This window comes from Leiobunum rupestre, chromosome 11, assembly GCF_980474605.1.
Source record: "Leiobunum rupestre chromosome 11, qqLeiRupe1.1.hap1, whole genome shotgun sequence".
Taxonomy (NCBI): Eukaryota; Metazoa; Arthropoda; class Arachnida; order Opiliones; family Sclerosomatidae; genus Leiobunum; species Leiobunum rupestre.
In genome coordinates this window covers 32,919,455-32,933,546 of record NC_143394.1, presented here as the reverse complement: position 1 = coordinate 32,933,546, position 14,092 = coordinate 32,919,455, and the positions used below count along the sequence as shown (strand labels likewise).

Genomic DNA, 14,092 nt, shown 5'->3' with positions numbered 1-14,092 from the left:
GTATCCAGACTCTTCGAAACTCATTTAAAAATTTTAAAAAGCGGAAGCTAGATGTCGCGGATATTTAAAGGTTATAGGTTTTCATTGCCGTATTTAGCAGTTGAATATGGCCGCGCTTGTAATGTTATTAGACCATATTACAGCCAACTTTGATCTGCTAACTGCACAGGGCTAGCGAGCTGGTTAAAGTTGGACGTGGCTTAAGAGTAATTTTAGTAGTTGAGCGATAAATTCTTTTCAGATCATGGACGCCGGTGATAACGACTTAATCGAAGATAAGGTTTGTTTATTCCCAATTTTGGTTTGCATTATATGTTTAAACTCATTTAACGGGTTTTATTGGGCTTATTATTTAACTTACAGCTGTGTAATAAATTAGGCGTTTTGTATTATTTTACATTATTTTGTCGAAATTTTGGTTTTTAGCTAGTAGCTGATATGAGGCTAGGCCTAGGCTTAAACGATTCATCTACTTGGCCTCTTGATTTTTTCTTCAAAAAAGCCCATTGCCAACTGGAGGTATTGTATTAGTTCCTTTTATAATTTTTAGGAAATTGATACGTAGGCAAAGAACTGCTTTGGTAGATATTTTAGAGGCACATTTCGCAGGCATATTATCTTACAGGGATTCTGGTAGACTGGGAATGGTAACTTTTTCTAGTTTCTAATTCAATGTTACAATTTTGCCCTTCAAAATTCCTTTTTATTAGCGAGTGTTGAACTCTGTAAAAAATTCATTTAGCCTTGAAAAATGGTTGCATAATCACAAGGAATGAGGTTGTAGTTACAAATACCGAATCTTATCAAACTTGGGTTAATCAGCAAATCAAACTGGAGTGTTTGGAGGGCATAGAATTGAAGATAACAGTAATAGAGATAGTGGTGTCTAAGGCTCTCATGATCCCCTTAACATAGTTTCTCATAATACATTAGCTTGTGTGTGATTTTATTTCAAAATGCCACATATTGTAAGTTCTAAACTACAATAATTTCCATAGAAATATATTGAGGCATTCTCATAGTATTTCTACAAATTATTTGTAGTTTAGGATTGTATTAGCCTTTATTAATCTTAACCTCTATTTTAGAGTCACCAGTATGTTAAAAGAGCAGATAATGATCGGCTACACGACATATTTCGTAAAGTAAGAGTAGAAACATATTAAATAATTTACATTCGCAAATATATTGACTTTTTGTCTCTCAGTATGCCAGTGTGGAGAAAGATGGCGAAAAATTCATGACACCTGAAGATTATGTGAGAGGATTTCTAGGACTCTATCCAGATCCTAACTTTGACCCTCACACTGTGTACTTGTTTGGAAATGTATTGGATACCTCGAAAGATGGGTAAATTTCGTATGGTTTTTATCGGTTTAATTCTACAATCCTCTTATTTTGGCCTGAATATCTTTGTAGGCTTATATCTTTCCCAGAATTCCAAGCATTTGAAGGAATTTTGTGCAAGCCTGATGCGGTATATCAAACTGCCTTCCAACTATTTGACTTGAATGCCTCGGGTTACGTTACCCATGATGAATTTGAAGAGCTTATTAAATATACCACCTTACACGAGAAGATACCATTTGACTTCAAAGGTCAGTTCATGCAGTTGCATTTTGGAGAGGACAGAAAACGGACTGTGAGCTATGCAGAATTTTCCCAAGTTCTTCATGTGAGTATTTTCTCTAATTTTGTCCTAAATGGGGTTGGTTTGAATTTTTGCTGTCTGTTAGTTGTTAATTTCAAATCTCTCGTTTATTTTTCACTATGTTCTTTATTCTCAAACAGGGTTTCTTTTAATTACTTGTGGTTGAATTTATTTGTTTATTTTTATCTTTGCCTCTGACTCTTTCCGTTCATACTGTCCTGGTTCTAAATAGACCAAATTCTATACTCTATTTAATCCCTCGCCTGGTTTTTTCCCTGGTATTTTACCAAGTTTTTGACAAAAAAACCTTTTCTTTTCTTATTTCTCTGTTGAGCGGCTCTTACCAATATTGTGTATATAAATAAATATGAAGGATAGAATTGATGCTGTAACATAACAGGGTTGCCTCAGTACATGGAAAACCTGGAATTCCTGGGAAAGTCGGGGAATTTCCATATGGGTCTGAAAATCAGCAAAAAGTGCGGGAATTTGCGAAATTAGTCCAAAATACGGAAATGTCAGGGAATTTAATTTAGGTTGCGAATAGGAAACCTTTACTAAAATATAGGTTAAAAAATACAACATTTTGGCACAAAATAAGTCAAGGAAAATCTCTGGGGATGGTCAGTGAATTTGAATCTGTAAAAACTGTGGCAACCCTGCATAATCAAATTTGTCTATATCGAGCTTCTTTCTTTATATTGAGACAATATCTTAAATTTTAAGCCATTACCAAAGGTTTTGGCTTAGCTCCGATATTTTTACATCAAATTTGATTGTGAGAAGTCTTAAGTACAGTTAAGCTTTTAGGAAATTTATTAGACTATTTGGTTGTAAAGTTTTATTTAGCCAAATTTCTGATTAATCTTAAGTTTAATGTAATTTAAAAAGCAGTTAGATAATTTTTGGTTTGTTAGAAAGTGTTTAATTTTATTTCTATGTAAGCTAGTATGATTCGCGACCTTCACTCTATACAAATGCTTCGCAGGGAAACTCGGAAGAGAACCTGTGTTTGCTTGGAACATGCCAAATTACCCGCTCGGGACGCTGTCCTTAGCGGGATACAGGCAAGTACTTGAGTTAGGGCCTCTCTTATTGTGTTTCCATCTTAATTATAATTCATGTATGGTATTTTTTTATTGTGAAATTTGTTTTGAGCAGAGGCAAAGTAGGGTTTATTACAAGTAACATAAATTGTAGATAGTCTGTTTAATGTGAAACATACTGAAAATACACTTTGATTTAGCTACAGTTAAATAATAGTTCAGTTTTTAAATGAAGTCAAATTAGCCAACTCTTTCATTTCATTAGTTCATTTTACTTAGGCTTGCATGATACAAATTTGTCTTAACTTTTGTTAATGTTTATTTTTGATAGGCGGGATGTATTTTAAACGCCCATAAACAGCACCATAATTATTAGCAAATGTGTTTGTAAATTTTGTAGGATTTCCACGAAGAACATGCAGTCCAGGCTTTTAAACGTTTTGATAAGAAAAAAAGAGGATGCATATCAGCAATGGATTTTAGTGATATTATGATATCAGTCAAAAGTCATTTATTGACAGAGGATGTTAAAAAGAATTTAGTTGCGGTATGCTGTTTGAGAAAATGACATCAACCCTTTATTATTACTTAAGTTGTTTTGAAATTAAAATTTGTAGGTAGCTGGAGGAGGCGGGAGCTACGGGCACGTTGTGACCTTCCCTTATTTTATGGCTTTTAATTCTTTACTGAACAACATGGAGTTAGTGAAAAAGATATATTTGAGTTTCACCAAGAGCAATATTAATATTGAAGTGACAAAGGGTAGCTATTCCAAGAATAAATAATCAAATAATTAAAGGTGTTTTGATTAATTCTTGACTTTCCAAAGAGGAATTTCACTATGCCGCTCAGTTGATGTCACAAATCACTCCTTTGGAGATAGATATCCTTTTTCAACTTGCAAGTTTTCTTCATGCTGATACAGGGTGAGACTGTCATATAATATCATTGAAGTTCTTAATTTCAACACATTATATTTTTAATAAATTTAGGCGTGTTACTTTCGATGATATAGAAAGAATCGCACCTTATAGACCAACAAAGTTCCTTTCGAAGCCACTTACTGAGTTGAAAGCAGTTTCTGTAAATATGTTTTAAACTTTTTATTTTAAAATCATCAGTTATTAGTTTCGATAATGTTTTATATATAGAGCGCTGCTGACAGAGGTATTGGCATTCAATTACTAGAAAGCGCCTATAGGTTCATATTGGGTTCAATTGCCGGAGGTAAAACCTTATTACTAAACTTCTTTTTTGGCTTAACTTTCATTATAATCAACCAGTTGTTGGTAAAATTTAGCTGCTGGAGCTACTCTCGTTTATCCGATTGATTTGGTGAAAACCAGAATGCAAAATCAAAGAACAGGGTCCTACATCGGTGAACTGATGTACCGTAATAGTATGGATTGTTTTAAGAAAGTTATTCGGCACGAAGGCGTTACTGGTCTGTATCGAGGGCTTGTTCCCCAACTTGTGGGTGTTTGCCCTGAAAAAGCCATCAAATTAACGGTAAGGACCTAAACTTGTGCCTAATTTTTTAATAAAATGCTTCAAGATTCTTTAAACATTTGGATAGATGAATGATTTAGTACGAGACAAATTAACGAGTGAAAAAGGTGATATTGCTGTTTGGGCTGAAGTGGTTGCTGGTGGCTGTGTAAGTATTAGTACATTGCGTAAGACTAACTTCGTAAATGGTACGTAATTAATTAAAAATATCGTTACAGGCTGGAGCTTCTCAGGTTATGTTCACAAATCCTCTGGAAATTGTAAAGATTCGTTTGCAAGTTGCAGGAGAGATAGTAGGGGGTGGAAAAGTTAGGGCATGGACGGTTATTAAGGTAAGCAAGTTGTATAACATTGGAAATGTGTAAATGTTCTTAAAATTGAATTTGAAATGATTTTGTCTTAGGATTTGGGTATTCGTGGCTTGTACAAGGGTGCCCGAGCCTGTTTCCTTCGTGATATACCCTTCTCTGCTATCTATTTTCCTGTGTATGCGCACTGCAAATTAACCTTTGCTGACCAAAATGGTCACAATGGCGCTGGGTCTTTACTGCTCTCCGCTGTTATTGCCGGTGTGCCAGCTGCTTATTTAGTAACACCAGCTGATGTGATAAAGGTATGTAAATGTTATAGCTTGGATTTGTAATTCAAATGTCGTTTTAACCAAATGTTTTGGCGTTTAGACAAGGTTGCAAGTTGCGGCGAGAGCTGGTCAGACAACTTATACTGGAGTCTTTGATGCTTGTCGAAAGATATTTAAAGAAGAAGGTGGAAAAGCATTCTGGAAAGGCGGTCCTGGTAAATGTTTCATTTCTACACCTAAAAGTTTTACTGGAAAGTCCATTACTTAATCTGTTGAAAAATCCATTCGTAATGCTTGGTATAAAGACTTTACGATATAGCCCAAGAAGGGTGACTCTGAATTGAGGCAAAATGTTCTAGTTTTTCTCGGTGTTGATATGATAGATGCGGCTTGCGCTGCGTCTGGATGCTTCAGAGATTGGAGTAATGAACTTCTGGTCATACTAATCTACTTACTTTTTTACTTTTTCGCAATCTTTCATTATTCAAGTGACATTTAATTTTGGCACTATTTATATTTACCAAGAATGTATTTAGGATTCTAAGAACCTTAACTCTCAAATCTACATTAAAAAAAAACTGTACCATGGCTCCTTCCAGGCTCTCATACTTTTCAGAATGGGCACTGGAGCTTCCAAAACTAAGAACTTTTTCTTATTGAATGACTTTGACTCATATTACTGATCTTATAAAGTTTTAGAATGAGTTTTGAAAAAGTATTATTTATTATTAAATTTGAACAATATTGGTCATTCAATAAAAACTACACGCATATTTTGGGGCATGGCCCTCTGTAAAGTATAAGAGCTTCAGCATTGCATTGGTACAATGTTCTTAGGGATTTAAATTACGTTCTTGATTTTATTTTAAAATTCGATATTGACCAAGTGTTTTGGTTTTAGCTCGTGTTTTACGTTCGGCACCTCAGTTTGGCTTCACTCTTCTTACTTATGAAATTTTGCAAAGACTTTTCTACATTGATTTTGGTGGAAGGTATGTAATGATGCTTCAATTTTCTGATGACAGTATTCAGATTTTTGTTATTATAACTACACTCAAAAACTAGTTTCTTGGAGTAGAAACATTTAATTTTACGTAGGGTTGCCATGTATTAAACACTAGTGTTGCCATAGGTCAAGGAATTTTAAATTAAGCCTACAAAATCAGCAAATTTTAAGAATTTGGGAAAAGTCAGAATTTAAACTATAACCTGAAGAGTCACCTACTCTTAAATAAAAGCTGGAGTAAAAAGATAAATTATTAAGTTTTCTTGCCACCACGTGAACCCCAGCTAAAAAGCTACCCTTAACTTGACGAATCATTGCTGTTAAAATTGTCGCTAGATGGCGTTCGTTATCTTTATAGGGCCGTGTATTTAGCGCGGTAAAATTTAAAACATGGACCCTCGAGCTCTTTAGAGTAATTTCATCATTGATGAAATTATGAGATCCGTTGTTAGTCTGATGATTGGGAAAGATATAAATGTGAAGAATAATATAAAATATCAATAAATCGGGGGGGTAACTTTACTTTTCTGAGTGTAATAACGCAATAAACAGGCAAAATTACTACTGGACTGAAATATGAAGTTCCATATTAATGGTGAACTGTTGCTTGTTTATGTTATTGACCTTAATATAGCTTAAGTTTTACCCCAATTCGTGGATCTTTGTAAATTTTTTATTTAAGTTATCATTGGTCAGTTTACTTGGGCGTATAAATTGCAATATATTTAGACCAAATACTCTAGACCTTTAGCAACGACAAAAAGTTCGAGTTTTGCTTCACTTTTGTCTTAATTAACAGGGGTTTAATCCGAATTTCTGGAATTTAATATAAACGTGTCTGCCACAATTTAATATTTTCTACTTGTATTCCCAATAGTTAGTCAGTTATATAATTCATTTGAACTAGATGGTAATTAAATGCCTGCATTTCCTTTGAGATGTTCATTTTGTATTATTAATTCCCAACCTTAGTTTGTTAAGTATGCTACAATCAACTAATACACATTCGATAAGGAAGAAGATCGTTTCGCATGGGTAAGGCCATTAGAGGCTGACTTTTAAAGTCTTAACAGGTGGCGCCAACAGTCTGAAAAGTGGAAATAAATTTAAGTTTTTTGTGGTTTTTATATATTGGTTTCATTTTATGCCAAACGTATCATTTTTACCTAGATCATTGCTTAATATAGTGTTAGTAGCTTTTTTGTAATAAATTTCATTCCCGCCAAAAAGTTTCACTTTGGCGCCATCTAGTATATATAATAGCATTTCAAATCGAACCTATAATGGCTTAGTTCCAAATTTTGTTTCCCTATATGCAATTTCTGAATTATAATTTTACTTATTTCCAGCGCAACTAAACCAGAATCTAATAATTAATAACTAGGCTTATTTGGGTTCAATGCTTTTTCATTGTAGACGTCCAACTGGTTCGCAAACCAAAGTACCGGTACAAGCTACCGAAATTCGGCCGACTAATCCAGACCATATAGGCGGCTACCGTCTAGCCGTGCCCACGTTTACAGGTGTGGAGTCCAAATTTGGACTGTTTTTGCCAAAATTCAAAAAAGGAACTTAAAAAAAGTAACGCTGACGCGAGAGAGATGGCAACTGACTGTGCCCAGACTTTTCTTTGTTCCGCTTTTCTCGAATGGTGGAGACGAGTCGGTTGTTGTTTGTGTCACCCTCTTGGAAGTTTAACAAAGAAAGGGTGGAGCGATGCGGCGTGCCTTCCTTGTTATGTAGGATCTCTGTCTATAGGAGTCTCAAAGATTGTTGAATTTTTTCGTTTTCTTTTTGTTAGAATCTTGATAAAATATACGGAACGATTTAATTATGTAGATTTGTTGTAGAGACTCAAATTGTACATAAAGAACCCACACCTTTGTAGCTAAATTTGTTAGGTATTTTTCTTTGTACGTGAAATGGTTTCAAAAATGCCAGCTGCCCAATCAGACCCGTAGCCAGACAATTTTTTTCTTGAGGGTACAGTAGCTTAAAAAAAATTACATACTGAAATCTATTCATTGTTGAAATATTAATTATTGGACTAGGGCCTGTTCAAAATTTATTTTGAGAGGGCAAGGCTAAGGGGCACTGTCCAACTCTGGCTACGGGCCTTTCTTTCGTAGATACGTTTAACTAGGCATTTATAGTTATTATATATACTTGGCCTTGCGTATCCATATAGCTTAAAGACAATCGTGAAATCTTCAATTTGATAAACTTCGGCTTCAATTTTAATTTTCCTACATAGAGCTTATTTTGTTTTGAATTTTCATGGTGAAAAAAACTGCCATTTTGTTTTTTCGTTGGTTATTTTAAAAAGTAGCATTTTTAGTCAAGCACCTATAATTTTAATTAAATCCTCGGAATTTGGCAATTTGAAGATGTTGATGAAAAAATGTCACGAGTGCTTCCATATTTTTAATTGTGCCTTTATTCTTTCCGAGAACTTTTCGGTTTGTTCATGATTTAGTTTCTAATATAATTGATGAAATTTATTTATTTCTGTAATGTACCGCGCCTAAAATTCACCCTTTCGAGTCTCTACAAGAATTTAAAAAAAATAAGTTCCAAAATCTTATCAAAAGAAATCTATCTTTCGTATGGTAAATAAAAATATCACTTTCTATATAAAAACAGTAGGAGCAGTGAAGTGTAAAGTCTCCCTGAATTTAATTTTGAGACATTCCTTGTAGAGAAGGCGTAACGCGATTAGTTTTGACCCAAGTGCAAGACTTTAGATACTCATTCCAAATCCTGTTGTCGTTTCTTGTTGGAAATTTGCGTTGCAGGGTGAACTAGAGCAGGCTAGTATTTAGGCAGCTTTTTGAAGACTCGCTCTTAAGGGCGAATTATAAGTTACTTCTAAGTTCGTTGGTTTTAATTTCATAATCATAGTACCATTATTTGACCCTTCAGTCAGCCCCTCCCACCAAGCGAACCAGCCCTACACTGTACTCGCTGTAAATAGTTTTTAGAATGGGCTTGTCGGTTTCGGTTGTATAGTACAACTTCACTGCTCCTTATTCAGCTACAGCTAAACAGTGTAACAAAAAAATCAAGTACCAAACCGTAGCAATTTAAAAATCGCTAGCTTCAAGCTTTTAAATAAAACAATTCACAATGCTGGGGTATTTAAACAAAAGAAAGAGACATTCTGTAGGAGGCAGGTCTAGTCAATATTTGTGAATGCCTGGTTTTATTGCCCTCCAACGTGCAGCGGATAATTTATTACTGTTCAAATTAATGAAAAAATATTAAATTTGCCAAAAAAAAGGTGTTAAAAAGAATAAATTTTTATCAACAAGAAAATTGTACAAAAATAGGGAGAAAAAAATAATAAAAACACATTTGTTATGTTAAAACAAAAAATAGATGTCTATTTTTTTATCATTAAAATTGTAGGTGGTCGATGGAATTGGGATGTATAGTACTTTTAGTTTAGTTAAGCCAGAATTCTTTTCTTAGGAGAAACGACGACTGCAACTGCGGAGCTTTCGGCCTCGTCGTAGCCCCTGAGCGTATCTGATAACGATTAAAGGCTTTTAGATTCATTTTATTTCCAAAATCGCCAGGTAACGTAAGCGTTTAAATTATATTAATTGAATTAATAAGCTTCCTTATCACTGATTCACATGGCGAATTGTTTGTCATGGACGTAGGCGTAGTAAAAGGTACCCGATTTGAATTAAATAGGCCTTTAAATAAATTCGCTACGACTGCCCAACTTGTTCTTGAGATAGTGCAGTCAAGCCTATGGATGAATTCATTCGCTTTCTTTAGTGGGAGAGCTGGGGACGCATTGTAGAATTGGGGGAAAAACGGTAAACAAGAAGGCCACGTTCTTTTATGTAAATGCTTTTTTTTCAGGACCTGTGTCGTAAAGGAGCCTAAATTTTAAATTTTAATCTGTGGTCTTAGATATTCGAGGTTAAGGTTTATATCAGGCGAGTGTATTTGAACCTAAATATAACATAGTGTACCACATAATCCTGGAAAATGTTGCGACGGAACGAGATCCAAACCGGAACACGTTGGTTTTCTGGATGGTACGTACATATCGCTTCCTATGAAGTTACCACTGAAATGGTACGAAAACAATGCCTTACTTCGATACCTAATAAGCAATTACTTCAGCACTAGAACGACACTTACCCCGGTCCGTAATTACAGACGTAAAGTTTCGTGTAACCCTTTTGTCTGTTATAGTAATAGGTGAAACCGCAACCGACCTTATTAGTTTCGGCCCACAACAACTATAATCAAATCGAAGGACGAGCTTTAACCCCCTATATAATTAACTTTGTTCCTCTTTTAATTTCTACCTGCGTTAAATGTCCCGTTGACGCCTTGTATCGGAACGGGCTAATCATGTTACTTCCAAAACCAAACTGATAGAGCTCTTCGTACCAGGACCTGATTTGCGTCTCCCAGTCGGGTTCGTCTCCGTAAAGATCTTCGTTGTCATAGGTCCAAACAACAGCCACGTTTTGGCCAACTTCAAAACGAGCTAATTAAATTAAAAGATAGTTGAAGAAACGATAATTTTCTATAAATATGATTAATGTTATTTAAAATCCGCGGGGAGTGAAAGAATACCCACAAACGTCTCTGTTTTTATCGTGACCTTCTTGACACTGGTCGGCCCATCGCTGGGCTATGGATGCCAACTCGTTGTCCCAGCTCTATCGTACGGATATAAAACGAGATAACGAAGGAAAATTAATGGTCGGAATTACGTTAGAGAGGAAAAGAGACGGGACATGAATTAGTGGAAAAGTAATTGACCATTGTCTTCATGTTGGTCGCCGCTGGAAGCCCTCGCTCTTGGCCCATTGCCACCACGGATCGCAGATGATTATGGACTCCCAGAATCAACCGAACATCGTCGTTAGTGACTCCGCCACTTCCTATAAAAAAGATACCGACAGCCATTCTATGATTAATGATCCTGTTCTACCTCTATACTCCATTAAATTTAATCGTCTTGCCTTAACAGATTTACAACCAAAAGGTTGGTAAATGTCATTACGTTTTACTGTTTAATTTTCCCAGAAAATTTTAATTTCTTTTTTAATAGTTAGTGACTTCTTTCAGGACTGTCGTCTTGCGGACGATATGGGACCATTAAACGTTTTGATTTCCTAGAATATATTTTTTGGTTGGTTTGATTGGTGTCTCAATAATTAGATGGACCATGGTATAATCTCAGATTCTTATCATACAGTGACGTTACGCGTTATAAATTTCAGAAAACGATTTAATTATTCTTGTAGTGAAAATTATGGAATACTTTCGATTAATTATGCCCCGTACCTTGAAAATCCTTTATTATTGGGCTGCTTATGACGTTAGTTAGGTACCTTTATAGTTCTTGATATAAAGTAAATGATAAGAAAATTAATACTTTCGAAGACTTGTACGCTCAAGGTTTATTTGACGACACGGAACTAATGAGGTACCTTACTATAAAGTCCCTTTTGTCTGGGAAAGATTTAATTATGGTTGTAATTATAATCAACATGCTTGAAATAAGACGCCTACATTGGGGGTCAGGGATTATTGATAGACAATTAAATTTAACAAGTTCTCTCGAAAAGCAATCCTAACAAACCGGCTTCTTTTCTGGTTAGGGTGATTCAATGTACACAAAACTTTATTTTTCTTCGATGGCTTTAAACATTGATATATAAGTTATGACTTTCTACAAGTCTTGGAGGGGTACAGCTTAGACTTTGTAATACACCAGACTCATCTATTTCACCGTGTCAAGAATGATATTAATTTTCACGGTTATATATATTTTTTTGGAATAGTGCGCCATGCTGTCTCATGGAAAACTACCGCCTTCACTATTCACAACCTAGACAGCGCGAAAGACTTAAAAAATTATTACCACCGACTTGAAAGTCAAGGTCATTGTCAACCATTCGTTTCGGCCTCAACTCGAACTGGTAGAGATAAAAAACCATGTCTTTTGAAATAAAAAGGGGTTTTTAGAGAGATAAGGTGTCTCCACGTTATCAGCATCAATCTGGATAAGGAATTTCGTTTTCACCGGCGGAGTCGATTACCAGAGCGGGTTACTTAATATTCGGCAATGACCAACATTAAAAAAAGGGAACGGGGGAGTTAATCATTTTCTCGATGTGTTGTTAGTATACGCCGTTCCTATATCTGACTCCATTCCGATTCTTAGCGCTAATTAGCCATCTCAGTGGCTTCCTATCTACGGAATCGTTCCCAAATGACATTTGAAAGAGCCCCGACAGCGATAGAGTACCCTTGGTTTGTTACCCCGTACCATTCGCATCTGGATGACCTTCAAAAACCCCTTTGACAAAAAAATAAGAGAAATGCCAACTATATACGCCCTTTGAATGAGCATTCGTGCGGGTAGAGGCGCGCTCTCTTTTATCACCGACTTTTTGGATGGTTCTCCCTTTTTTATATTATAAATTAAGTGGTTTTTTTTAGTAGAAACTGGTAAAAAGGTATATCGCGAGATAAGGTCATTTATAAAGATTGAAGCGGCTACTTCTAAGATGAATATATGATTCTGGCAAAAGTTTCCACTCTTTTCCAGCATGTCGAAAAAGTCAGTTACTTTCTCGGCTCTTATCGCGATTACCACGCTGGTGGTGGCTTCCACCGTTACTTGACCCTGAATAAGTTCGCTCTGTTTGGAACGCTTTTATCGCGGTGTCCCCTTTGCGTTGAGGTAATTTTGATTGGGTGGCCGGTGTAATAAGGTCGATTAAATAATCTTAACTGGTTTCTTTTATGAGAATTTGCTACCACCAATCGTTTTGAAGTAGACGCAAACCAGACTTTAGCTAGCTGGATTTGTATAGTTTTATCTGTTTTGTCTATAATTAAGAGTTTGCAATGAAGGCAGGTATTCTTTTAGAATTTTTGAACTCCATAACGTTATATCTGTACATTTTGAAAGTTTGAAAATTAGAACTAACTTAAAATGGATTTTAGTAGCTCCTACTGCGAGTTTGTCAGCCCGTTACTTTAATCTGTCTGACATCGCAACAATTTAAAAGTCAAGAAAATCTTAAAATCCCCTATTTGTCAAAAACCAGTTTGTTCTTCCAAATCTTTAATGGTAATCTAATACTGGAGATAATTTAAAAGAAGTTAAAAGTTATGACAAAAATAGAGGAGTCAGTGGAAGGATTCTCATTTCAAATTCCATCAAGAGTCAAGTATTTCGACTTGCTCGACTTCTGCTTTCAGGGATGCTACACAATACCAAAAATCGGAATCAAACGTTCTTAAACTGGGTTGTAAGGTATAGTATGACAGAGGTTTAAGATGTATCAAAAGTGCGAAGTCATATTGACTTTTGGTTATATTTTACGGAATAGGGATTACTCTGCCACAAACCACTAAACATAGTCAAAGTTGTCTAAAACCATTTGATGAAGCGGCCAATATTGGAACCCTTTGGGATGACATAAATACTAGAGGTTACATTTACTTCAACCTATAAGTATTGTGGCTGTTATCGCGTACTTAACAACAGAAGCCAAAGATACTGTACAAAAAGTGAATTTTAACTTACGCAACAATTTTCCGCTGGGACACGCTCTTGGCCTATAAATGCACATTGAATGGTAGCCACCGTTGTATCGGTATGGACAAGCCATTGTCGTTGGCGCCATTAAGAAGACGAGGCCAATGAGAGCGTAGGAGAAGACAAGTCCAGGGACGCGACCGCGCTCTCCGATGGCAGACATGCTGAATGAATGAATGAGAAGTTGCTCGGAGAATTTCTTAAATGGTTATTTGATTTCCTTTATTCTCGGAAAGAAGCAACCGGTGGTCCGCGATATATTTAATTTCAATGTAAAAGCCAAGGACGAGCGAGTCTTTTCGCCGGTGACAATCGAGCGGTTTCCTTAGCGATATTTCAAAGAATTCGTATCGTTCATTGACAAGTTTAGTTTGGTTCGAACGCTTCGTCGTCGCTGTCTGATTGGATTAGAATAGCTGCCAAAAGCGTGTTCCCTTCCAGAAGGAAGCTGAACTCGAAATGATCCCGACCGCTCTTCTCAGGGAGCTATATGAAACAAGTGCCGGGTCAACCAGAGTGCAACTCCTTTTCAAAGGGTTAACCTTGAACGTGCTCCGCATAGAGTGAGCTTTAGCCGCTCCAACATGGGTCCCCCTGCTTGCCTGCCTGCTCGCTACGGATCCTCAACTGGTCCGGCCCATCTAGCGCGCTATCTATCTATACTCTTTTTTTTGCGTAATTTTTTTTACCTCCTGTTTTTCGAAGATCCGGT

The 14,092-nt window shown here is 36.0% G+C and overlaps 2 protein-coding genes across 2 annotated transcripts; one reads left to right on the top strand and one right to left on the bottom strand.

The window, feature by feature from the left end:
* The first annotated feature begins 160 nt into the window (after positions 1-160).
* aralar1 (calcium-binding mitochondrial carrier protein aralar1) lies at positions 161-9,145 on the top strand. The gene is made up of 17 exons (XM_090164197.1): positions 161-280; positions 427-519; positions 1,089-1,145; positions 1,208-1,350; positions 1,420-1,675; positions 3,098-3,244; positions 3,315-3,459; positions 3,527-3,623; positions 3,690-3,780; positions 3,849-3,924; positions 3,998-4,206; positions 4,274-4,354; positions 4,425-4,538; positions 4,610-4,819; positions 4,887-5,001; positions 5,688-5,778; positions 7,209-9,145. Exons 1-17 carry the CDS (start codon positions 245-247, stop codon positions 7,366-7,368), a joined length of 2,121 nt encoding a protein of 706 aa, XP_090020323.1. The 5' UTR covers positions 161-244; the 3' UTR covers positions 7,369-9,145.
* Positions 9,069-13,963, bottom strand: LOC149922308 (venom allergen 5-like). The gene is made up of 7 exons (XM_090164198.1): positions 13,369-13,963; positions 10,584-10,705; positions 10,399-10,480; positions 10,121-10,305; positions 9,951-10,051; positions 9,779-9,876; positions 9,069-9,320 (listed from the first exon to the last, which is right to left on the bottom strand). The coding sequence occupies exons 1-7, from the start codon at positions 13,541-13,543 to the stop codon at positions 9,241-9,243; spliced, it is 843 nt and encodes a 280-aa protein (XP_090020324.1). The 5' UTR covers positions 13,544-13,963; the 3' UTR covers positions 9,069-9,240.
* Between the last annotated feature and the right edge of the window lie 129 nt (positions 13,964-14,092).

Coding starts and splice junctions, on each gene's coding strand:
- aralar1 (XM_090164197.1), top strand. CDS start 245: ATGGACGCCGGTGATAACGACTTAATCGAAGATAAG. Junction 1,351..1,419: donor TTGGATACCTCGAAAGATGG/GTAAATTTCGTA, acceptor ATATCTTTGTAG/GCTTATATCTTTCCCAGAAT. Junction 4,355..4,424: donor AAGTGGTTGCTGGTGGCTGT/GTAAGTATTAGT, acceptor ATATCGTTACAG/GCTGGAGCTTCTCAGGTTAT.
- LOC149922308 (XM_090164198.1), bottom strand. CDS start 13,543: ATGTCTGCCATCGGAGAGCGCGGTCGCGTCCCTGGACTTGTCTTCTCC. Junction 10,306..10,398: donor CGATAAAAACAGAGACGTTT/GTGGGTATTCTT, acceptor TAATTTAATTAG/CTCGTTTTGAAGTTGGCCAA. Junction 9,877..9,950: donor GTCTGTAATTACGGACCGGG/GTAAGTGTCGTT, acceptor GTACCATTTCAG/TGGTAACTTCATAGGAAGCG.